Source organism: Anopheles gambiae, chromosome 2, assembly GCF_943734735.2.
Source record: "Anopheles gambiae chromosome 2, idAnoGambNW_F1_1, whole genome shotgun sequence".
Classification (NCBI taxonomy): Eukaryota; Metazoa; Arthropoda; class Insecta; order Diptera; family Culicidae; genus Anopheles; species Anopheles gambiae.
The window spans coordinates 3457100-3482863 of NC_064601.1; the positions used below are offsets into that span (position 1 = coordinate 3457100).

Genomic DNA, 25764 nt, shown 5'->3' on the forward strand with positions numbered 1-25764 from the left:
AGAGTCGAAAAAAAGCACAAAAATAATTGTTAGAAAAACGTTATTTTAACGACATCTTCGCAAACTAAACAACTAGACGGTGCTGTACCACCGAGCAACCCTTACGCTATGGGGTGAACTAAGTAACCGCTGCCTGTGTGTGCCCCGTCGTGCTCGGGGTGGGCTTTCACTACAGCACCACCACCAACACCACTACTACTACGAAGGCGAACATAACCGTACAGAGAGAGAGAGCGTTGGTATTCGAGCCGCTCCCGGTTTGCTTCGATGGTGGCATGCGTGCGTGTGCGAGAGAAACACACCCTCGCACACACACACACATACACACATTGAGAGAGAGTGTGTGTGTGTGAGAGAGAGAGAGAGAGAGAGAGAGAGAGAGAGAGAGAGAAAAGAGACCGCGCCGTCGTTCGCGAGTCTTCGCGGGGTTCGGCGACTTTCGATTTCACGTGGAATGTGTGGCGTCTAAACACGGTCGCCCTAGAAATGTGAGCCTCCTCCCCAGCCGCACACTATTACGCAAGCGAGACCGGACCCAGCAGCAGGCCGCAGCGAAAGAGAAATGGGCGAACTGATGGGGGGGGAACCCAAATGGACGAAACGAAAGACGAACGCAACTAATACTGATTTGATCCGCTTTTCCCACGGCTCTTCCACCCTCCTGGCTGGTGAGGAAAAGAGCTTTTTGGAGGGGAGGTGCAACTCCCCCGTGCGAGAGGGTGGTCATCAAACACACACACACACATACGCGCGCCCATCCTTTTGCAAACTTGGGGAAGGAAGGCTTATCTTCTCGTTGCCGGTTTTTCGGGATCGATTAAAAACGGTTTTAGTACGTTTTGCGTTGTTTCGAACAGGGCACATGGAACAAACGTTTCGTGCGTGCGTAAGCTGCGCTGAAATTGTAACGATTTTCCCCGGTTTCATCACTCTGCCACTAGCGTTTCCTTCCTTTCGCTCATGTGGTGTTGTTATGTTCATGCAAAGTGTTGTTTATCAACAGGAATCGGCGAAAATAACAACAGATCGAAACAGTTTGCGAAATACGATTGACGATTGGCCACATCACGAAGGGGGGTGGGGAATGGGGCGAGAGAATGATCAGTACGTACCGCTTTTGTGGAAATTTACTATTTTTGTCACATGATATACCCAATTTTTGTGTCAAATAAAATCAATACTGTTAATAATAATTCATGCTTCAAAGTACCAATATATCTTCAAAGTACCACCTTTGCCTTTGTTTGGTAAAACTGCTCTCCAAACTGATATCAGTTATCACAGTAGAACTGAAAATTGTGACACAGCTGTCCGTCAAAATGCCATCACACAGCATTCGGCCGCAGGTATGCCCCGAAGGTGACGTCCCACAGTCGGTGCCACAACTCACCGTCACCATCATCCTAACTAATTCCGTTTGTGTCCCATTAGAGCCCGTGCAAAGCCCGTGCGAGCTCGAAAACAATAGCAAGCGCGAGAACGTTTCCCAATTGCGAAAAACACACTCGACGCCAAAATCCGCCCAGAGCAACGGAGAAAACCGACGTTTGTTGTTGACGCACGGCTGCGCACTGCGAGCCGGCAAAAGCCCCAGCGGTGGGCACATGCGCCACAAACGCGGCAAAAAGGGCGCTTCTTCAACGGCACCGTCGCCTGTCCTTTTGCGTGGAACGGAAGCGAGCAGCAGGGCAGCAGGGACGACGACAGCAGCAGGGTGTGTGCAGAGGGAGCGAACGCGCGGTATGCATCAATATTTATACATAATCCACCCGAAACGCGAACAAAACAGCGACTCGGTGCTACGATGCGTGCCCGGGGAGAAAGAGGGCGGCAAGATTATGTGGAGGTACGGTGAGCGGGGGCACATTTTGCCTGGAAGCATATTCATCAACCCCCCATCGTTTTGCCAAACACCCACACACACACATCATCATCATCATCATCATCAGCGACGAGTGATGGTGGAAACACACGCTTGACAGTGGTACTTTTCAAACATGTCCCATCTCTTCTACTATTTCCAACTGCCCGAATACACGTGACAATCGGATTGAAACCCTGCATATATGTGTCTCTGTATGTGCGTGTGTTAGATATGCATATTGGTATGAAGTTGTAGCTAAAACGTTAAGGATAATGACGGCCTTGGTAGAGGAGCTTGAAACACACCCTTAAACCATCAGAGCTCGGTGCTGAGTGTGTGTGTTGGTGACTAGGTACTAATGCCATACACTACTTCCAACGAATTGCCGTGACGAACTCGATGGTGACGATAATAATGATGGGCAAAGCGTTCCTTATCCACCCTCCGCTATCTACCGTTCAAAGGCAACCGGCAACGCACACTTGAAGATGACGATGACAACGACAGAGACACGGGGCTTGATGACGATCGACGGATGGATAGGTGAAGCGTGGAATAGGGACGTGGCAATTATTGGGCCACACCAACAGTACTCCTGGTTCATGGGTCTGGGTAGGAGGGACACACATAATGAAAAGGATTCCCTTTTTCGTGAAACAATGGCAGCTCGTTAGAGTGTTTCCTAGCACTTGAGCCGGCGGTTGGAGAGGTGTTCGCGCCAGCTCCACAGCTTGTTAGACAAAAAGAAGAATAAGAAGCAAAACTGTGTGCTGTGGGGGCTTGAACGTTGCCACCCGAGTGTGCCCGAAGCCACATAGCAACAAGGATAGGGATGAGCTTTGCAAGTTAGATTGGATGATAGAACACTAACACCTTCGCTGCTTTTACGCGCATTGGGCCAGGGCAAGAGGGGGATGATGGGGCAAATGCTTTTACCCTTGAAGCAGATAGATCTTGGCCTGGCAGCTTTCCGTCGAGCAGATTCTACCGTGCTAGATAATTTGACTACTATTTATGCAGGCAGGGCAGGGCTTTGAAGATTACCCCATACCGTAAAACCCACCACACACTTCGGTGCGCTTCCCGTAGGCAACAGTTCTTGAAATGGAGGATTAAATCGGTAGTTTGAGAATGAGAAGCGTCAGTGTTGGTGGGAAGGCGCCAGCAGGCGTGCGAGGTATTCGTTCACTTATCTTTTCTTTGATATGGTATTAACGATATAATCGATGCGGCCCGGGACGGTCCTGTCCTGGGCTCTCTGCTTTTTGCCCACTTTGTTGAGTGCGCTGGTTCTTTGCGTTCCTTAGCTTTGACAGGATATGGTTTCTTCGGACAATGCAAGCTCTCTAGGTTCGGTTTCAAAAGGAAGGATAACGAAACAGATGAGAAGATTAACAGCAACAGTAATGCTCCTAGTCGTAATGCCTTTTTAATCTCTTTCTCTGTGTAGCCAGTAGATGGCGCTTATCGAGGAAGTTACCGTCACTATTTATTTAAATAGTATGCAACAATAGTATCCTTCCATTTCGATCAGCCTAGCTCAACATTGGATGCAGAATAAAACCCCAATCCCCAATTTTTTTACTCCATGACTCGAACACCTCACTGGTCAGCCAACAAATCAGATCAACTCAATTGATATGCACTCCGTGCGTCACTAATAACCGTAAAGCAAATCGAAACCGAACCATTCGTGGTTGCCACTTCCCTTCCTTCTTCGCTCCAGTCGATTAATGTGGCTCAATTTTCGATGGCAATTAATTCTCCCAGTTACTAATGAATTCAGATGCATTCAAGAGGGGTTCATCAAGGGAAAACGACGGCCACCAACTGGCGTCCTCCGGGGGGAAGAGAGAGCTTTATGCTCCAAAAGAACAAAAAAAGAACGACACACCAAGACACGGCCGGCGGGGCACCCGTTATGATGCGAGCACACGTTTCGTGCATAAAAGCAATATCATGGACATTATTTCTATTTTCCGCCCACTCGCATCCTGGTGGGAGGCGTGCCGGCGCGAGAATAGGCACAAGAAAATGGCACTTGATTAATTAATGTTCGTTAGCTGGGCGGGGAGCGGGCCAACCGAGCGCCAACATTAAGTTTTATCGATTCCGTGCCCAGTTGCTGGTGTGTTGGAAATTTGAGCTTTTCAACTTCTGAAGTACCAGCAGCGAAGGTGAAGTTGTACCACTCACTGTGCGCTTGTTGCCACAGAAAGTCCCAACCAGCATCAGGCACATGTAAGGAGGGGACGGAGGGGAGCGCGAACATTTACGGGCTCATTTTCCGCAGTGTGTATAAGGTTCATATTACCATCCCAACTAAATAGAGCACCCTTCCTTCCACCGCATGTCACAAGCCCCACGCACACACACACACACCACCCAGCGGGCGCTTCATACCGAGCCCTTTTGGTCTTTTATGCAATCGGTAATGGAAAACACATTAATTCCTAATGAAATCGCGTTCCGGGAGAATGATACTCATTAAATCCATTCAAAATTAATCGAATCACAAGCCTACCGCTCATTTCCGGTGCCGAGCATCTAGGGGTTGGCTGCGGCGCGCGGCCCACGGATACCACGGGATGATTTATCGATAGCCTTAAGGCAATGACGGACGCCACACGCAGCGAATCCTTTAAGTGCTTATCGAAGTGAAATCTAGCCCGGATGGAGAGCTTCTCCTTTCCGCCTCCAAACCGGAGTGTTTCATCGGAGCCACATCCGAGTGACCTTGAATGAGGATTTGGTTCGTATAAATCTTCCAACAGGAACGTACACAGCACCGTGGCCCGTAAATAATCATCAAGGAAGGCTAGCGTCAACAGTCAACAACGGGAGACCACATCATCACCAATCACACAAGATGTCACACGAAATGAAACAAAACACAGACCACATACACAGGGGAACGCCGCAAAAAAGGTGATCTCGGCGGGAGTGTCACGCCCACGAACCACTAAGGAAGACTAAGGGATCCAGAAGAGTGATTCGTCAACACAGGCATGCCATCTATCGCTCCGGCCGGAAGCTGCTGTGCTCGGCAGGACATGTGTACACGAACCCAAATTTCAGTAGATTGAATAGAGAGTGGCCATGTTTTGGGGGAGGCCGGCATTTCGTAATTTCATTACCGATTGCTCTCTCTGCATTGCTTGATTGGATAGGAAACTGCGACAAGTGCGCCCCCTGATGGGAAACAAAACAGTAGTTTCAACCGTCATGGACGATCGCCGAGCAGAAAAAAGTCGACATCATCCGCTTAACACGACACGAAACGCAACGCATCGCGAATTCCTTTCCTGCTGTTTGCGCTGCTGTCCAAGGAGTTTTATGTTCACAGCATTGTTGTGGCGCGTCGTTAGTGGTGGAACTGGCGGAGAAAAACCAACACTGTTCATAATGAAGAATCCGACGAGCCGAAACGACCGCAATAAAGAGGATGGGTGGGGATGATGCAAAAATTATTTCCCCAAATTCTAATCTCCTCCAACAAAGCTGGCAGGCATGTTTGCTTTTCATCTTTCCATTATTACCCTGCAGCCATGGCCCCGTGTTGATGATGATGATGATGCTTCGTCCATCCGTGCAGCCCCCGGTGGATATGTTTAGAAAGATTGTTTAAGCAACAAAGCGCTCCAGAGTTTTGGCTGTCGGCTCATTCGCGTTTATTTTTATTTTTATCATAAAACGTTTCCCAGAAAATGGAATACGCCCCTGCAGCGTGGTTCATTCGGGATCGCAACCCTAAAAGGTGCACTTTTGAATTAAATTCAACAAAACAACAAAAAATAACATCCTAACTTGTTCTGCATAAAAACAGACTTGAAAAATCTTGCCTACTGCGGCGGAAGATAGATGAAAGTTTTGGTAGACGCCTTCATTTCCCGATTTTTTTTTTCTGTGCTTCATCATCAGTCCGATTATTTGCCATCCTTCAGCACACAAATGTTAATCGTTTCAAATTTCTTCAAAGACCAAAAAAAGCTAAGCCGCTAGAAGGACATAAATTTTGAGACGAACGAAACACGCGGCGAACTGGGCCTCCCAGAAACCGTCAACTGGAAACTGAACGATAAGCTACCGAGCGTAATTTCGACCCTATTTGCAAGACCCCGCTGCCTAGTCCCATGGAGTTGGCAGTTGGAGCAGTTTATAGATGGACCAGAAGTCCGATAAAAAGCTACAAGAAAACCCTTTTTGCAAACCTGCCAGGCAGAAGAAGGCGCGCGCGTGTGAGCACAAAAACCACCGCACACCGCAAACACAAAAGCAATCCGCACGAAATGACACTATCTGGTGGGACGAAACCTTAACCGCAACTGAAGGGTCTAGGAAGGAGATTCTACAAACAAAAACATACTATTTTCACCATCACGTTGTGTGTGTGGAAAGGAAAGTAAAGCATAGGGTAGAGTGAAAGGAAAGGGAAACCGTTTCCAGAAAATAGGTTTTGCCTGTAGACACGACTCAACAAACAACCAAGGTTTTACCATCAAAATCATTGGAAATGATGAGGTTGGTTTTGTATGAGTGGGTTTGATTTCATACTCAAATCAAAACTTACCAAAAAAAAAGCTAAGGGACATACGAATCTATAACAGTGAAACACATAACGAATTTCGATTTGATTTTGGTCCAAATTCCGTATGGCAGAAGTCCTAAATACTGCAAAAGAAACGTCCAACAGTGCTGCGGTGGTTCATTAGCTTCCCTTAAGGGGGCACTAGGTGTTATGATTACTATACGTATGACAATTACAAAATGTCAACAAGCTAATCTATAACCGTTGTGGATAGAAAGTTGCACAACAGTAATGTAAATTTCATTTGTCATGTCAGCATGTTCTCCACACTTATTTGTAGAATCGTACCAAAACGATCGATCAAAACGGTTGATTGGAGGAAAAAAAAAGGAGAAATACACACACACACGCTCGCTTAATCCTTTGCACTGTTTCGGCTCAATCATACATCGATTAAGCGATGATATTTTCATTGGCAACACAACACATTTCATCAGCGTGGTACACGCCAATCAATCAATTATGTTTCACATGGTGTTACGGAAATTCACCAAGGAAAAACAAATAATCTAGCCAGTTTGTTGTCGCCACCATGTCACCGTGGACGCACGAGGATCAATCCATCCATCGAAAAGTCATCAAAAGCACGTAGCGAAACTGGGATTACCCATGCTCAATACACGGTGCCATACGAGGCCGATCGTATGTGTGCATATACGAGCGACGAATAGGTCAAAATTGCTGTGGGCCGTCCTTCAGTTTCGCTTGAAAATGTCAAAAAGTATGAACAAAGAGACACCCACGTACTATCCATGGGTACACACATAACAGGGAAAAAACTGGCACACAATACGCGAATCGTAATGTCACACACTACGCTGGAGGAGCATCGGGGCTCAAGTTTCCCGCTCGGTTCTATGCATTTACCATTTTTTCACGCTTTCGTTCGTTTCACAGTGAATTTCTCCCTCGGCGTGTCCCCGATATAATCAGCCATAAGTGGATTAGAGAGGATATAGTCGCGCGCATTCTACTCTAACTACTCAGAGCCGAGGCACAGGCAATGTGTATCCGTTTAAAGTGCCACGCTCTTCCACTAACAAAGCGCTCGTGTAGTAGCGCATACTAACAGTGGTGCGGCCATCGCAATCTCTTCGTTCGAAGAGCGTTCTTCTTGCCGGTTCTTTGCAAATATTGTTTGTGCTTCATAAAGCGTCAAATGAGGCACAAACAAACAAGCGCCAATACCCTCGCTGGCAAACGGGAAATGCTGCATCTGTCACGCAATATGCCATATACCGATCTGAGCAGGTTTTTTTTCTCCAATTCTATTGTTTGTAGAACAGCTTCGACCTTTAACGGCACCACGTTCGAGCGAATTTGCAGCAATAATTGTTAGTAGAAGCGCTAAAACATACTTTTGGGCGTACAGTTTTCTACCTCAAAAAAAAAACAAAGAATAATTTATACTTAATATTTAACTAAATTTAAGCACAAACAAAGTAACCCACCATCAACCACAATACTATTTGTGGTTTATATAGTTAAGCGAAACATTCAAATTTTAATAATTACTAGGCACACACACACACACACAGAAATACATAAACAAACATACTCTTGTAACAATATTAGCATTAGCAGCAAATAAATGGTTAGAAATTACTACCTATTGCTATACAAACCTCTCACCTGTGAAGAGTAACAACCACACACTCACACCCGGGGCGTGCAGCAAGCAGTATTGGATAGATGTTGGATGGCGTAGTAAAGGTAGTAGTAGGAATTGATGGTTGCTGCAGAGTGAGTGAGGTGTTGTAGCCACAGCTCTCTAGTAGTAATAGCGGTAGTAGTTAAAGTACGTTCTTAGCGCCGTGCTTAAGCGATACGACAGCAGATTCACACTACAACACCCTCAATAGCTTATGGTTTGCCTTACTTCATTGCTTGCGGCAGTGGTGTGGCCGTGTACTACCAATAAATCTTGTGCCTGATTTTTACACATGTAAGCGTAATTTTGGTAAAGGAAAACTGTTCAAGCAATCAACGCAATACATTTGGTTTGTTTCATTAGGAGAGCTTTGAGCGTTTACCACGCCGTGCATGCTTTTTTTGTACACCAAACACCAGGCTAGGAAATAGAGCTAAATGAATAAGGAACATTGTATAAAAAAAGGATGTATAACATACAGCTCGTAAACTTAAATGATGTCAATTATGCATTATTTTGTGAAAAAAAAACAAAACAAAACTACCAAAGAAAGAAACAAAGATGAGTTAGCGGTACAAAACAATGAAGGTCGATTAGTTGTACAATGAAATAATTAACCATAAGAGCAAAAGGGTGCATAATCGAAGAAGATGCAGTAGCTACAACAAGTGTGTACAGCTGTGTCCACAAACCCGCCACGAACGGCACAATAGAACCTGCAAAAAATAGAACCAAAACTGATAAACAAATACATACAAATGCACGCACACACATAGCACAAAGGATTACCAACACTAGCGGCTAAACTAGAATCGAAGAATGGGATATGTGGATAATAGGAGGTGGTTTTAAAATTTCATCGGTTTTTTTTTATTCTTTGTTAGTCCGATTCGTGGGCATTTCTTTCGAAGCGACGGAAGCTACTAAGAGAAAGCAAACATATGAAAGAATGTGATATTGTTGTTCTGTTTCGGGAAAGAAAAGCATCTACTCTTTGTTATACTACCTTACAAGCTATAGTTACCTTCAACCTTTCAACACCTTGCACCATACGTACACGACCAGGGATGGAGATGAGCTTTCCTTCCGGACGCAACAAGGTACTAAAAACTAGTGAAACCCAAAACGGACAAGGCAGGCGTGGGCAGGCACAACCCCTTCCTCCCCTCAGTGAGGAAGTTACTAAGCGGCAACGAACGTGGCACGCGGTTTTATTAGTAGCTACGAAACCGGCCCGATAGACTCCTTGGGCAGGATGTCTCCCTCTCTGTACAAAGATGATGAAACACACCGTGCCCGCTCGAACATTTCGATTTACATTGCAATGCAAACACACCATTCATAGCACGCAATCGCTTAATGCACTAAATAGGGAAATTATCACACCGTGACAGGCAATTGAAGATGAAATAAGTGCACACTAATAATAACAATCACATATATTAACAGATAAATTAACGATCGCGCGCCCTTCATTTTATTGTCAAAACAAAGGAAATGACTCCGGTGTGGGAGATAACCTTTCTTTCGGGTTAGTTTTACACTAAGTGCTTCTATGATTTGCTTGTAATGAGAGGAACCAACAACAAACTAACGGACTAGGAAAAGAAAGGCGAATCGTACAATTTTGCACCAAATTACAGTTCGCTAGCACGCAGAGCCATAGAAAGGGTAACATAAAGCCACTTTTTGCTTAAATAGGTTAAAAATCAGTGCTGGGATAAGTTGTTAGCTTCATTCATCCAGTGATGCTAGCGATTTTTACGCTATCTGGGTAGTTGGTATACTTTTTCAATGCAATAAAAGGCACGTGAGATTAATATCCTGTAATGAACTTGATTAACGATTGTCAATCAACAACGAGTAGAAACTCTCCATAAAACATTTATATTGTTTACATCTTTTGTCACTTTTTGATTTCTCTCTCTTTCTCCCTGTTTGGTTCCAGGCGCGGTATATTAATTTGTAAGCAGGTTCTAAAAATTACTTGTTTGTAAATGAAAAGTATACAAATGCATGCGAAAGCTAACTACTAATTCCAGCACCGATTGATGAAACACCAAAAATAAATTTGAGATTCTGCATAAAATTTGAGTTCGGCAACCGAAAGGATCAATAACGACTGTTTGAAGTTGAAAAATAGACACAATCAAACGGATTACAAATAATTCAATATTGTACTAGTGTAAAAGTAGAAGCAGTAATATCAATAACGCATAAAATATAAACATGACTAAGCATTGATCGGTTGCAACGTTGAGAAATATAGAAACATGAAACACGTGAAGTACGACACAAAGTAAGATGGGCTCTGTAAAAACCTTATACCCTTTTATACTGTAGCGAACGTGAAATTCAAATGGAAAACAGCAAAACTAACAGCCGTGAGGTTGGATTAGTTCGGTACGCTATTCTTGCCCGAGGTGTAGATGGGGGAAAAAGGAAGCACTCTATTAGTAGACGAAAAACGACATCGGTGGTTGCAGTGGAAAAAAGGAGTAAGGGAAAGAGAGCAGAGAGCACAGGGTGGAGGAAGATTAGGTAGAAACAAAATAACAAAAAAACAATTACATTTCAGTTAACAAACGATTCGAAACGAACAAGGTGTCTATAGTTTGCTATTTTATTGTACTATAAAATATATATATTTTATTCCTTTTAGTAAATGGCTTGTACATACATTCCAACAAGGTACATACATAGTTTATCATTATCCGGGCTGTGGGTGTGTTTTTGAGTGGGTTTATTAATTAATAATTGTTTTCGTGAGGTGAGGATGTGTGTGTGTATGTATACATTATTATTAACGCCAGCTCTAGAGAGCGTGTGTAATCTAATGATCGGTTATGCTTTTGGCAACGCATCCCATTCAACTTGCACAACAATACTAAAGGGAGTGTGTTACTGGAATGAAACTTGATTTACAGTTAAAAATTAAAGCAAATATTCTGATGACCGTTTTTGCTGTGATGTTTAAAGATTTTACTTGCTCATAGTCCTCCTGCAGCATTGCAGCCATGAGAGAGAGTGTGTTAATAACAGTAAATAAAAGGTGTGATTTATACTAAACAATCATATACACAGTACGTTTATGGGTACAGAAACTGTTGCTACTAAATATGGTATTAAACGCACTTTGAATAAGGGCTTTGGTCGAACCGCATGTGCATGTCAGTAAATATAGCCAAAAGCTACCTAAAGCATCGTAAAACTATTCACAATAACCGAAAATGAATCTGCGAACCACACACACGCACACACACAAAGATCGCGACGGGTGCTCGCCGAAAGCCACAATCATTACTTATGGTGAAATAACGAATTAGTGATGAGGTATGCAAAGAAGAATGGTTTGAGATAAACAAAAAGCGTCTCTTTGTGTTTTACTGATACAGTATAGCTTCTTATTTTTTGTAATAAAAAAAAACAATGCGATAAAATTATATGAAACGATCAAACTGTGTATAGAAAGAGCGAGAGAAAGAGAGAGAGTGTCATGCATATATAAATATATAACAGTACGAAATAAATTACATAGTAGTTATGTTCGCAATCCTAACAATCGTGTATCCTTAAGGCTAGTATTATTTTAATAACGATAATTTATAATTACAGCCACTCATCACCACTTACGCTTGCGAGATGGAGGGGGAGGAAATAAATACTTGAACAAACAACAGAATCAAAATCCCGATGAACCGTCAACAATGTTGCACAAAACATATAAAAATATTATAAAGTAAGGCACAGCCACTAGGCCCGCAATGAACGTGTGTGTGTGTATCATATTTGCGCTCTAATCATCTAGGTAGTAGGTTAATATCTTTAAATAAATAGCTTTGGCAGCGCGTGTGCATATCACATTCGCATTCACATAATGATTTTTACCAGAAACTAAAATTAAACAACGACAACAGTTAGAAGGAAACGCTGCTAAACCGACAAATAATTACACACACGTAAACCTAAAACTAATTCATACCTTGAAACATCTTGAGCCCAGCTCTTTCATAAACTGATGACAAAAAAAAAACAAATCTTATACACTTATTATACATTATTCCATCGATTGTTATTTAGCATTAACAGCGCCCAATACACATTGCCAACAACTTTTTTCAAACACGGTGGTATATGTGAGTCATTTTGAAACCGAACGGAAATAGCGCTTCAGCCTTTGTGTCACCCGCGAGCTTCGGCAAAAATTGTGTGCGAATGAAGGAGGTGAGTGCATGTGTTTGTGAACGCGTTTTGTCATAAGCTTTAGTTCCCAGCTTTTTTTGCAGGAAGTCATGGTAAAAATGTTCACAATTATTCACCTTCACGACCATAGTTAGTAAGAGGAAGAAAGAAAGTAATAAAGCGACCGGAAACTTATCGCTAGTAAACCACTCAAAACGAATATTAATGCTAGATAACACAGTCTAATATATCAACAAAGGATAAATGTGAAATAAAACGTTAAAAATCAAATAAACTGTTACAATACATATATCCCACAAGTTTTTGACGTTTTTTGAAACAGCCGGAAGAATCAGACAGAAACGGAACGGCCGACACATTTAGCGGAAATCAATCCATCATCCCCGTTAGTCCTTCGTCAAATGGCAGTGAAAGGGAAAATAAATCAGCAAAAAGCACGCAAATGTATGCCAATAATAGCATCGCATAAAATCGAGAAAATGCCTAATAAAACGAGAAACACCAAAACCTGCTCGTCATTCAAGTAATTTCCCGGGCATTACACGCTTTTTCAACGAAACCCTCACCTTGATAGAGGCATGTAAATATCGATGAGGTAAGCATCTACCTACACGTAGAAGTAAAGGTGGTCCTTTATCCCTTTAAAAACCAAAATCACAAGGACTGGACGAATGAAACAATTTCATAACTTCACGATGAACATCACTTGAGCTCGGGATCGAAACACTTGCCACCATGACTTCATAGGCTGCCACAGCAAAACATAGTGCTGTGCCGGGAAAATGTGCTAGCTTTACCCCTTGTGCATCACAAACAAGAGCTTCACATGAAGCACATAACAGTACAACGATCGCGATGATGCACTCTTTCTAGCGGCTAAAACAACAAACCCAACAATAACCCTCCAACACGAGGCCCTCGCTCAAGTGCTCGATAATCATTTGCGTCAACGATCCGGATGACGACGCGCATTCGATGGCGCTGGAACCAGACGGGATTTGGTGGGCTGTAAAAAAAATGCAGCAGTGGTCTATGTTCGGTTTATGGACACACACACACACACACACACACAGACACAGTCGACGACCGCTCGGGTCATGGTTGTTGATTTTCATGTTCCATCATGCTGCTGCTCTGTTATGTTTTGTGTTACGCTAACCAGCGTACCACAATTTCAATAATAAACACTGCCTGCGCACACGAGAGGAGTGTGAAACAAAACACAACGCACAGTGTAGCATAATCATGAATTATGACGTTACTTTGTGGGCATACACACATCTGCATTGAACCTGCGCCCCATTTTTACCGCTCACATTTATTATCCTTGTTTGCATATCGAACGCCTATCTGGGTTTCAAAGGAACAACATTGTGATACCATCAAAAAGGTCAATACCCATTAAAAAGCTCTGGAAATGAAACCAATGCATAAAAAATGCACAATTGTCCCATGTTGCTCAAAAAAGTAACTGAGACCATCGCATAACCGACTGTCACTGACGGCAGAGATCATTGAACCATTTGTCATTCGTTTCTACTTTAATTTCATCACTCGTGACATTTATGGGAAATTAAGTGAAGCCTCTTTCTGACAGTATGTATGTGCATGGCACGATGCCTTATGCATACAATTTACCAGCGGGAGTGTGCCTGTGTTTGTGACACAGAGCAGAGCGACCAATTCCTGGTATCTTACCCTTATGGGCTTGCAGCAATCCTACCCTTATCAGTAATTCCAGGCACGTCCGCATACACAGCACGAACCAGCAGATGCCACGTGCAGGAAGAGGTCATAAGTCGCACCGAGATTGTACTCCATCCATACACACACACACTCACCCACATATCATCTTACGAACTAATCAAATAGGAATGAATCTTGAACACCCCAAATATCAAGCCCTTTGACGATGATTTCTGGCAAAGTGTCTAGCGCATCCTGCCAGTTCATCACCAAGGCTTACGAGGCCTCGAAATACATAAAAACAACACCCTAATGCGACAATCTTCCACGAACGAACTGATCGAAGGGGAGGGTGTAACTACAGTCGAAGCGAACGAACTAGTTATATGACCCGATATGACCGAGCGTCTTATCGCGTTCTTGCAACACAGCTTTGCACAGCGAACCGTCGAAGCACGGAGCACAAAGATAGTTTTGATAACACCGCGCACACACACACACTTCCCGGATGTGAACGCGTCGAAGGACTGTGTCGTAAAATAACACCCAAAGATGCGCCCTAACCGGGTTGTTCCTGCTTTCCAAGCCATGGCGGCCACAACTACCGCCGGCAACCCATAAGTCCTAAGTAAATCTTCGATAAAGGCCCCGTGCTGCGGTCGTACGTTGTGCTGCCGCCGTTTGATAATGCCATCGGGAGGCTCTCGCACTCGGCCGCCACACCACTCCGCCAAAGCATACAGAGACCACGACGCCACACGACGCCCCGAATCGCCGAACATTGAAGTTTGTTTGTCCTTTGCAGCGCACAAGATAATCATTTTGTTTAACTTTCCAAACGGCCGGTTGGGTCACCGTTGAATCGGAAGCCTACCGCCATCGCCTGGAGCCGCGTGGTGACTGGGAAAAAAGGCTTTTTGGGTAGATCGCAATCAAAGTTTGTAGCGCGTTCTGTTGGTTCGGACCAGCGAAAGTTTGCCTTTGCCGAGTTTGCTTACTGATATCGTATCAGTGGTTTGTTGAGGCATTTAATCTATTTTAAACGTTAGTTTACTTAAAAGCAGATGACCCTTTTTCTTAGGGTAAACTTTTACAGCATACATTATAAGCGAGACGGAAAGGAAAGTTACGTTTTATCACTCTTGAGTTCACCGAAAGGTATGCTAGTCATACTTATTTACAACCCGTATGTTATATCAAAAATCTATATTGATATATTCTTTCTAATTGTCTATTAGACACCAAAACCACACTATCACAACACTCGGGCTGAAAATTAATCTTCAACGTAAAAGCGACATCTAGCGTAGATGTTGCAAACTATACCATATAGTAATTTTTTGAGTAAAACTACTCTTTTGACTTGGCATCACGCTCTCATTCTATAGAGCAGCTAATAATATTGCAAAATAAAAGCATTTGTCACTAGCATCTTCGTTGTATGGCATCATATCGTGGATGCCACTGTACACTGCACGCGTCTCCAAAGAGCGAAAAGTACCATCTGCTGATAGAACACAGACAGGGAAAGGCTGGCTGGTATGTGTTGGTACTTAATTTAACTGCCAATGAATTATTTAACCTTTACCCACCGGCATTTCTACGGGTGTTCCAGTACAACAGGCTCAAGCCGGCAGTGCTCGTTATTTCTCGTCAGTGCTACCCTTGCCTCATACGCAGTGCTAGTGCCATGAATTCTCGTTCATATACAGCATGGAGATTCATCGTGTAATGAATTTTACTGAAAACAATCTACGCCCAGGCAACCGTGCGCCGCTTACCGGTCTGAGCTCTGAGTAGCTAAGAAAAATGAACAGCGGAAACCTTTCCTGCGGGGCGCAGGAAGCGTGTTGTTAAGGCACCACAAGGTTTAATTTCAGTTGCGGCACAAACAACAGGGGCTCAGAGCTTCCCAAACCCGAAGGATTAGCAAAATTCACATTCTAAACAGTAAAAAGTGGTAAACAGAGCAGCTACTAACTGTGTGTGTGTGGTTGTTTGCCCTTTGCAGCTACAGTTTCAATCTCTTCTTTTTTCTGGTTTTTGGTTTTGCACACATCATAATGCGAGTAATCCTTCGCCTAAAGCCACAGCACAGGTACACGTGTACATATGTAGCATGATCACCGCCAACACCGCCACACAAAACATGCTAATGTGAAATTTAAATTGCATTTTCATTATTAAACATGAGCTTTCAGCGATAGGTGAAACCAGGATGATATTCGTCCCACCGCCCGGGGCCCTTTACCGCGTCGCTTCCGATGACCGGGGGACCAACGACTTTGACATTTAATAGCGTTCGAAAAAAGCACACGTTTGAACAGCCTGTCAAGGTCTAGATGTTTGACTCGCAAAAGGATTACTGGCGCAATTTCGGCTCGTTAGGAAATTACATCATGGTTATTGAGGGCATTCGAGGAAGAAGTAGCAAAAAAGGGCCGCAAACAACCACACGACGACATCAGAGCTCTGCGATCGATTACGGCAGAGAAGGGGAGAAGGAGTCGGCAAATAGACAAAATAAAAACTTCCGACTAAAAGCTGACACACAAACGAAGACATACACACACACACACACACCGTAGTACTGGCGAGTATAAATTTTTAAAACATACTCTAAACTTGGCGCACCACTCCTGAGGCTGGGCTACAGATGTTTGGCTGTGCAAGAGTTTCTCTCTGCAACTAACGACGCGCTCCGTGCTGCTCCGTCCGTGCTGTGCTGCTTTGCGACCTAGTTTTGGGTAAGGACGCGAAGATTCCGGCTTGTGAAGGTGCTACCGAACGGCTCGCAATGAGGGAACGGAAATTTCTGGAAGAGAAAAAGCAAACGTACATCGATCTATGTTAGTGCGCTGTTTTGACGACTATAGGTAGGTTTGGAAGATTTATATAGACATGTGTAGTGCCAGGAATAAGCTTAAGGAATAACTTTAAGTATAGCATGGAGGATGCTTCAATTTTATTTTATAATACTAATGTATTTACACATGCAAAAGAGTCCTCCAATGCATCGTTTACCCTTTCCTGTGCGGCAATCAATCTTCCTGATATGATTGAAATGAATTGCTTACCCCTTCGTATCCGACCACTTCTCCAAACTACACAGAACATCGTTTTGAGCAATGTTTCTAATTAAAAGCATCTGACCCATGGAAGCCATCCTCATACATCAACTGAGGTGGTTTCTCCGGCATTTCTCGAGCGAATTTACATTCGCACACACACAGAAAGCCCATTACGCACACATGGTTTCGACGCTAATGGACTCTTATGAAAATTGTGTCGCTGTAATATCTCCAACCATCCCCTAGGCGTACATCCATTAGCACGATTAAAGCTTAATATTGATAGCACTGCCAACCTAAGCAGCATCGTAAGCATGATGACTCGCGCCCCATAATACGTTACATTCCACCAGGAGTACATCACATATCCCACTTTTACATCAGGTGCAAAGTGTGTCTGCGACAGCACAGGTGAAGCTGTTCACTTCCACTACACTTGCAGAACTTGCAATTAGGAATGCTCAGCCCAAGAAATAGCAACCAATGAAATTGTGAGCAGCCTTGTAGGTACGGGTTCCAAACCCAACCATCCCCAACTAAGCACCAAATTTGCCCCTATTACTGCTTCCTTCCGGTGGAGGAAATTTAATTGAAAATCTTTTACTCTCACCCGAGTCCGCATTGCTTCTTATCTCCGCGCGCACACATAGCCGCTGCTTCTGTTCGGAGCTTGGGGCCGGGTGTGTGTCTACTTCTTCCCGCAAGAACGCAATTTCACAACGAAGCCTTCTCTTGGACGCACAGCATCTAAACAAGTGCCACCGGAGGGCAGATAACGTGGATGGTTTTTTTCATTCTTCTTTTTTCGGGGCCATCACTGGAAAGAAGGATGAAGAACGCTCACCAACTTGTTGGTTTACATTCGATCATACGCGGTTTCTTTGGCCGCCCTGAAGGGGAGATGACGACCTTCTCGGTACAGCGCCCTGTTCGTCGTCCCACGCGTGAGATGCCGTAGACATCGTGAACCGTAAACCAGCAAAGGCGCACTTTTACTTTCCATCCAAACCCAGAAGTAAGAGCACTCAGAAGAGGATGTGAAGAGGCGCTGCTGATATTTTAAATTCAATTATGAAAGCTTTTTCTTCCATTTTGTTCGTGTGCCTCGTGGTACTTGTTCGTTTTTTCAATGTTGTCTCTTCACAACTGAAGCCTGTGTTTGCGTCGACTGTGAGGAGCAGGAAATAAGGAAGCTTTCCTTATTGTTGATTTTTATGTTTGGAAGGTTTTTCATTTCAACTTCTTCAATGATATCTATTCACTTTGCAGAAACATTTTCTTAATTATTGTTCACAGAACGCGCTTCCTTCCTGGACATGCCGAGCGCGCAAGTGAACTTCTAAACGGGAAAAGGTTGTATACATTCCAGCAGTACGACACCGAAACGCACTTTGATGCCTCGATGTTTCTTCCAAAAACTCACCAAACAATTGGCTCGCTATGCTAAAATATGTAAATTTCGCACATCATAGAAAAACGGAAACTGTCTTTTTCACTACCATTATTTTGAAACTAGCAGTGCCGTGATGCTAGTCTAAAGTGGGCTGCAGTGGGTTTCGACACTTTGGCATACGACGTGCAAAGGTGTATTTGCATATTTCTCCTCCAACGAAACTTCAACCGATACGAAGTACATTCCATCTCATCCCACCAACCAACCGCGCTTTTATCTTTATTTTTCTGCATATTTTCTCTTCCGCTACCGTTTTGAAGGAATGGTTCAATATTTAGCTCCAACTTTTTCCCTATCATGCTGCATTAAGCGGAGCGAATTATGCTAAGCAGAAATTGTACTTTCATTTGGATGAACGTAGCGATTGTCGTATAAATAGAGAGGGGCCTTGTTCGTTTTCTCGCTAAGAAACAGGGAATGAAAACGACGCTCAAACTGTTTGGATTAAAATGGAACGGCCTTTTTCGTGATTTAAAGTATGGTGCTCTTTAAGAGGAGCAAAATGAAGCTTTCTTTTCACCAGCAACGAAAGCGCCATCAATAAACGCCTAATCATATTTCGTAAACAACAACACACCCGCAGAAGGACACCACGATGAAGGCATGAAAATGTTGAATTTAATTATTTCGACCCAATAAACCCTTCGGCGTCTGTGATCGGCGTCAGGCGATGCAACATGACTGGATGGCTTCCGTTTCTTCACCAAATAGCGAAGCTGATTAATTAAACTTCTCTCCTGCGGAGACCAGCAGGGCGCAAACAGAAAGACTGAGCAACTATTGCGCCAGTGGAAGCGATCGCATGATGGAATCAGCAGCAACCACCAGCACATCGGCAATAGCAGCAACCAGCAGTGTCAGCAACAACAACATGGTCAACATGGGTTCATGATGCAGTTAGGCGTTTATTGGAGTACGGCTGAATCGCGTGCAATTACTTTACAGGAAGGATGGTTCTGCTCTAATGGATCCAGTTCCCTCTCCCTCTGAGTACGTGATGATCGGGAGGCTAATGATGCTGGTCGCTTCATTAAATTAGAATACAAATGATTCGTAACGGCGAGATGATTCACTGAAGTCGGTGTGACGATGAATCAGTGTTTCCTGGGGCTTTTCATATTGGACTTCCTGTGCCAGACTTCCTCATTGTAATCTTCAATAGAGAGATAGTTGAAGTTGAGACTAAACTGAGTAACATTCAATTTTTAAAGGAAAATTGACTCCTTCTCTCCTTACAAGAAATCTTCAAACGAATCTCTGTGATTCAAATCGAGATAAAAAAAGTGAATAAACCGCTCGTTCTCTCAATTCTCTCTCAATAACGAACACAAGAAAAACTCAATTTCAGTATTATACCTTCTGGTAAGCCAAAAGCAGGCATACATGCACGAAAATTCCAAACAAACATGTTTGTGCTTAGCTAGTCGAACGATCACAGAAAAAACACGTTTAATTTCGTATCAACTCCGACAGGCGTCTGTCGGTTGCAGATACAACAAATGTAGTAGCAATATCCTGAAGTACGGGCTGACAGTTGCCGCAAAGAGCAAAACCCAACCTTATAGGGAGTTAGGCGAAAGCCAAAAAAAAAAAAAGGAGAAGCAATGCCTGGGATTTTACACCTCCCGCACAGAGCGCTATTCGTATGTGAGAGTGTAAAGGAAAATTATGTTAAGCGTCGATGGGAGCACAGGATATAATAACTTGTGGCTTGTGGGAAATCGAATCCGAAATGGGATCTTCCCCACCGCACACATAGGACGAAGAACAGGAAAATAAAACCCCGCAAGTGAGTACACGAGATTATGACCGCAAATACGATTTGATCATCATCATCGCCATCATTACCAATCTTCACATCATCCAGGCGCGGACCCGTTGCGACTTTATCCTCTCCGACAGGAAGAGAAGGAGAGATATGTTACCACCACTTGGTATGCTCCTGGCAGTACTTTCTTCCTTTTACGGGCCATTTGTTTTTTTTTTTAACTTTTGCTCACACCCCCGCTCGTCCAGGTACACCACAGGGCGTTGCTTTTCCCAACCCCTATGAATGCTCTGAAGAGGTGAGGTGTGGCTGTGTGAGCTGACTTCAATTATCGACGGCAATCATAAAGCGAGCGCGAGTTTGGCGTGTTTTTCCTGCCTCGTTTCGCTATCGTGTGTACCATAATAATTTCACTTTCTTCTGTCTGGTAAGGTAAGGGAAACGAACATTTTCCTTCATCACAACCACTTCGTCCTAATAAGATTGTCTTTGTTTTCGAGCCGTATTTTCTATTACGCTTTCTATCCTGTTTCCTTTGTGTTGTTTTTGTTCCTTGTCACCTTTAAAACACGCCACCTCAAATTGGGACTAGAAGGAAGCAATCGAAGCGACAAAAGGTTGCATTTTCCAACACGTCTAACTAGACGGAACCCTGCCGGAAAAAGGGCGTTTAGTGAAACGAGGCCACTTTTCCTCGTGTTCGTTCCTAAAATCCCATTCTCAAAACGATCGAATCAGAACGCAGCCTATTTGCTTTTTTTGCAAAAGAAGGTCCTTTTCAAAAGCAAAAGAATGCGCGCGCGTGTGTGTGTGTTGCACTGAGCACCGTTTTATTTTTGGCAACGTGGCATTTCCTGGTGGAGGTGTGGTAGTGGGTTTGCTAATTAAAATTCTTCCAACGTAACCACCAACTCAACGGTTCGTTCTGCATAACCTGCGCACAAAACACTAGAGATGCTATCAAAGCTCGTCGAAGGTTCAGGCACGTTGCTTCTGGCCCTACTTCGGGCAAAGAATTCACCATCAAACCGCACTAAACCTAGCTCATTCGTTTTCGTTGCACGATTTGACGTAATGCACCTACGGGAAAAGAAGCGTAAAACAGCAAGGAAACATAAATTTCCCAAACACCCAAAACCCTTTCGGCACCCTTGCCGATACTCTTTGTTTCGTTGCGGCAGATTGCAGGAGCAGAGAAATAAATTACAAATCAATAGTATTTCCAAAAACATGGAAAACATGTGGTGGAACACGGCATGATGCATTTTAAGATATAGCTTTGGCTAAAACTATGCAAAATCAATAATAAATATAGAACCAAATAAGCGCAATAATTATCTTGCGAAGCAATTTTACAGTCTTTTTGAAATTATTATTCCATTAATCTATTATTCCATTAAGATAACGAGAAAAGCCAATTTTGCCATTTGGGCTGCAAACGGTTCATTTGAAATACAAAACGAGCGCACCTCAGCTAACTACACCTTGGGCGTCTGTTGGTAAACAAACAAGTGAACTGTCAAATCGACTTCCGATCGCAACGAGCGAGTGTGCGGTTGCGTGAGCGATCACGAATCTTTTATTTGTGATAAATCGAGCTGCTCTTCGCACAGGAACAGCAAACAATTGTGAATTTGGAATGTGAACACGTCATTTGGTGAAGCGAAGCACGTTGACGATAAAACCGTACGTTACACGCGTGTGTGTGCGAAAAGGACAAAATGCCTCACGCTGATTCATCATCGCCGCGCACAGGGGGACGGGTAGAGGAGTGCGGTGGAGAACATTCGGACGAAAAGGATGAAGAAACTTCCTCGCCATCCGGATGGAAAAACGTTTCTGAAGACAGAATCGATGACAGAAACAATGTAAGCAGCGCCTCGAATATAAACAACAGCAGCAGCAGCAGCAGCATCTATCACAATGAAGAATCTTTTGTCGACAAAATTCGATCCAACTTTTCGTGCATGTTTTCAAAGATGTTGCCGTTCCGTCTTTCAAAGGACATCATTGAATCGTCGCATAATCAGCAGGAAGTGCGAAGACTATCCCGCAGCCTTGCAACGCAAACGCCAGAAGACCTGGGGCAGGTGGATCAACATTCACAGAATGTGCCCGAGTCGAATGAGTTGAACAATAACAAAAGCCTCCCCTGTGAGATGGCCGCAAAACGGCGCCGACTGTGTGAAAGTGAAGAAAAAGCGTGCAACGTTCCCGAGCCACCGAAGACTTTGGGCCGATTCAACACGGTGCCGGCTGTTCAAAATCGTCGCCTTACCGGTTTTCTTGGTAACGCACACTATCACAAATGCATGCAACAGAAACGGCACCATGGTAATGTACACAAGCCGCTCTTCGGTAGTTCACATCTTCAATCTACCAGGGGGAGAAACGATTCCTTAGCTTCCTCCCAACGTCCATCCTTCAAACCGTCCGTTACCGCTGTGGCGAAATCGCTGACCACTGGTTATATTCCGCCAGAGTACGGAGGGTCACCGTTTTACGAAGGGTTCACCCGGTACGGTGGTGCATCTGCCGCACAAATGCTGGCCAGGTACGATCCGAATTTAACGGCAGTCACCACGCTGATAAGAAGAAAAATCCCAACAGAAAACGGAGTGGCCTCCTCTTCCCGTGGCTCGACAGTTCCGTACCCTTCGCAACGAATACTTGCGATAGTGGATAAATATGCTACGAACAGGTCGGACCGCACAGCCCATTCGAAGGCGACACTGCGTAAATCACCGTCCCCTCCAATGGTCCAATCAATGTGCGTGCAAAATACGGAACGTTCTCAAGAGACAGTGCAGCAGCCGCAACGATCACTGCCGCCGATTGTTCCCTTGATGGAGTACACGCTCCCGGTACAGCTCGGACTCCAACCTCCGGTACCGATCAGTCCTATAGAGCGAAAAAAACAAAGCACACCGACCGGTGGCAAGCAGACAACGAAAAGAACAAGGATACATGCTAAACCGGTAAAGGAACCCGAGCTGTCCAAGGTACAGCCGGTCCAGCTCCCAAACGTTCAGCTACCCCCGCTGATCAAAGGGTTGCCACAGTTTGATAACATCGTACCATTAAAAGGTCGCACACTTCCGGTGGCCGATAACGTGCATGAGTTAAAAGCTAACGCAAGCGACAAAGAGATTATCGTTCGAAAACATGATCGGAAAAAGACGCCAGGGAAAACAGAAAGTAGTACAGCCAGTACACTTCTGCGTGAAATCAATACGTTTGTATTTGCACGACCACAGGTACTCGGAAGCTGGTCACCTCAGCTGCAGGATGATTCATTTTCCGCTGCGACAAAGAAGTTTAAATTTGCCGAGCCAGAGCCGTTGCATGATGAACAACCGCCGGTACGATCTTTCAAGGACCTGATGGCTGATTCCGTCAACAGATGGGCATGTGAGGTTTGTATGGTACGAAACGAACCACACAAGAAAACCTGCGTCGCTTGTAACAGCTCTATGCCGAAATCTAAGGAAACGAAACCGAAAGAGTCAAAATCATCGAAGGACTCGAGATCATTGAAGGAGTCGAAACCGAGAGAATCTAAATCGAAGGAGTCGAAACCGAGAGAATCTAAATCGAAGGAGTCGAAACCGAGAGAATCTAAATCGAAGGAGTCGAAACCGAGAGAATCTAAATCGAAGGAGTCGAAATCAAAAGATTTGAAGTCTAAGGAGTCGAAATCAATAGAGTTGAAATTGAAGGAGTCGGAATCAAAAGAGTTGAAATCGAAGGAATCGAAACCGAAGGAATCGAAACCGAAGGAATCGAAATCGAAGGAATTGAAACCAAAGGAGTCGCAACCCAAAGAATCAAAACCGAAAGAGTCAAAACCGAAGGAACCGAAACCGGAGAAACCGAAACCGGAGGAGTCAAAACCGAAGGAACCGAAACCGGAGGAACCGAAACCGGAGGAGCCGAAACCGGTGGAGGCGAAACAGCACCGCAGCTCGCGGAATAAAGCTAACACCAGCAAAACTACGTCCAGCGTTACCACAAATGACAGTGAGCCATCTAAACGGTGGAAATGCACGGCCTGCAAAGTGCGTAACGAACCAACCGTATCGATCTGTGTTTCCTGTGCCAAGAAGAAGTCATCCAGCAGTAGCAGGACAGACGATCGAAAAGATCGTAGTCACAAGAAAGAAAGGTAAGATTTTAAGTCGCTCGTTGTGGACCAGAGTATGGAACAGTAACATTTTACTTTTCCTTCCAGCACACCATCAACTACAGAAAAGACCAAGCCGTAAATGAGCGATCAGGGGTGAAATATTGCATTGTATGGTTGCTGAATTATGTTGAAAACGTTTCAGCAGGACCTAATTCTGATATATGATATCTCAATGTGAAATACCAATATTTAGAACTCGAAATTCATTAAGTTTGCCAAGCTGACCGATTGACGGATCAGGATAATTTTTTTATTTTATGAGAGTTTAAAGCAACTAATTTTGTTACTTGAAATGTATCCTTCGCCGAAGTACAAAAGACTTTGGGATAAGATAACCAAGCGTTTTCTTTTGATACGAACTTTTTCTTACAATCGATTTACAATTAAATGTATTCATGAACATGAATTGAATGGAGGGTGTACTACATCAATATTTCTTTAACATACAAAATTACGAACTACATAGAACTACACGAAGCATTAGGAGAAGGTAACCACGCAATTCATGTTGATATGAATTAACTATTTCTTGCAATCGATCTTGCAAATGAAGGAAATAACGCAAATGAATTGAATGAAAGATTTACTATATTTTCAACTCAAAATGTATGAATTACATGTACAACTTTCTGGGACTTTGAGTACACTAATAAAACGTTCAGAACCTTTTTGCATTATGTTTGGTCCTCCTGTAATCAATATCCCTAAAACCATACACTTTAACGCATTCTTCCCTTTCCACTAGCAGCCGCTCATTAGAAGTAGTGCGACATTCTCGAATACCAAAAAGAAAACTTATCGCAAACCTTGTGAAGCATTCGTCAATTTCAGCTTTCCACAACATTTACACTACTTCAATCGTGGTGGTAGTGGTGTGTCCTTTCCTGCTTTTCTAGCGTACCGAAGAACACAAACATGGTACAAAAACCACACTGGCTAGATTGTACCAAATGGCGGGTGGTACGTCCATGTACGCTGAAGTGATCACCATTTCTATCACTTCAAGGGGTTTGGTCAGTGCTGGCCGGGACCCGGGAGGAGGGAATAGAAAACCCATGTTTCCATCGACACACACCCCACACATACAACACACAACCCCATGGCTCAACGACACGCGGAGGGAGCCGTGTTCGAGCGTGTACGAACGAGCTCACTTTTCCAGCTCCTAGCTAGCGTTAAATCATTCTGCAGTCCAGAGAACGCCCGATGGCATCTTTCTCATGTAGTTAGTTTGGCCTTTTTTTCCTTTCAAGCACAAAATTCACTTTTCTACACGAAGCACAGAATGCTTTCG

The 25764-nt window shown here is 43.9% G+C and overlaps 2 protein-coding genes across 15 annotated transcripts in view; one reads left to right on the forward strand and one right to left on the reverse strand.

Annotated features, from left to right (window-relative positions):
• LOC1281824 (ataxin-2 homolog) overlaps positions 1 to 25764 on the reverse strand; it is a 56414-nt gene that overhangs the window by 12873 nt on the left and 17777 nt on the right. For 5 of the 14 annotated variants that reach the window (XM_061649282.1, XM_061649280.1, XM_061649277.1 and 2 more), the window contains exon 2: positions 8085 to 16807. The exons of 8 other annotated variants lie outside the window; for them this stretch is intronic. The gene's annotated coding sequence lies outside the window, so the exon portion shown is untranslated. The remainder of the gene's footprint in view (positions 1 to 8084; positions 16808 to 25764) is intronic. One more of the 14 variants, XM_061649274.1, reaches the window with a different exon arrangement.
• On the forward strand, positions 20825 to 25147 carry LOC4577258 (proteoglycan 4). Its single transcript, XM_001238541.3, has 2 exons — positions 20825 to 24449; positions 24516 to 25147. The coding sequence occupies exons 1-2, from the start codon at positions 22006 to 22008 to the stop codon at positions 24547 to 24549; spliced, it is 2478 nt and encodes an 825-aa protein (XP_001238542.3). The 5' UTR covers positions 20825 to 22005; the 3' UTR covers positions 24550 to 25147.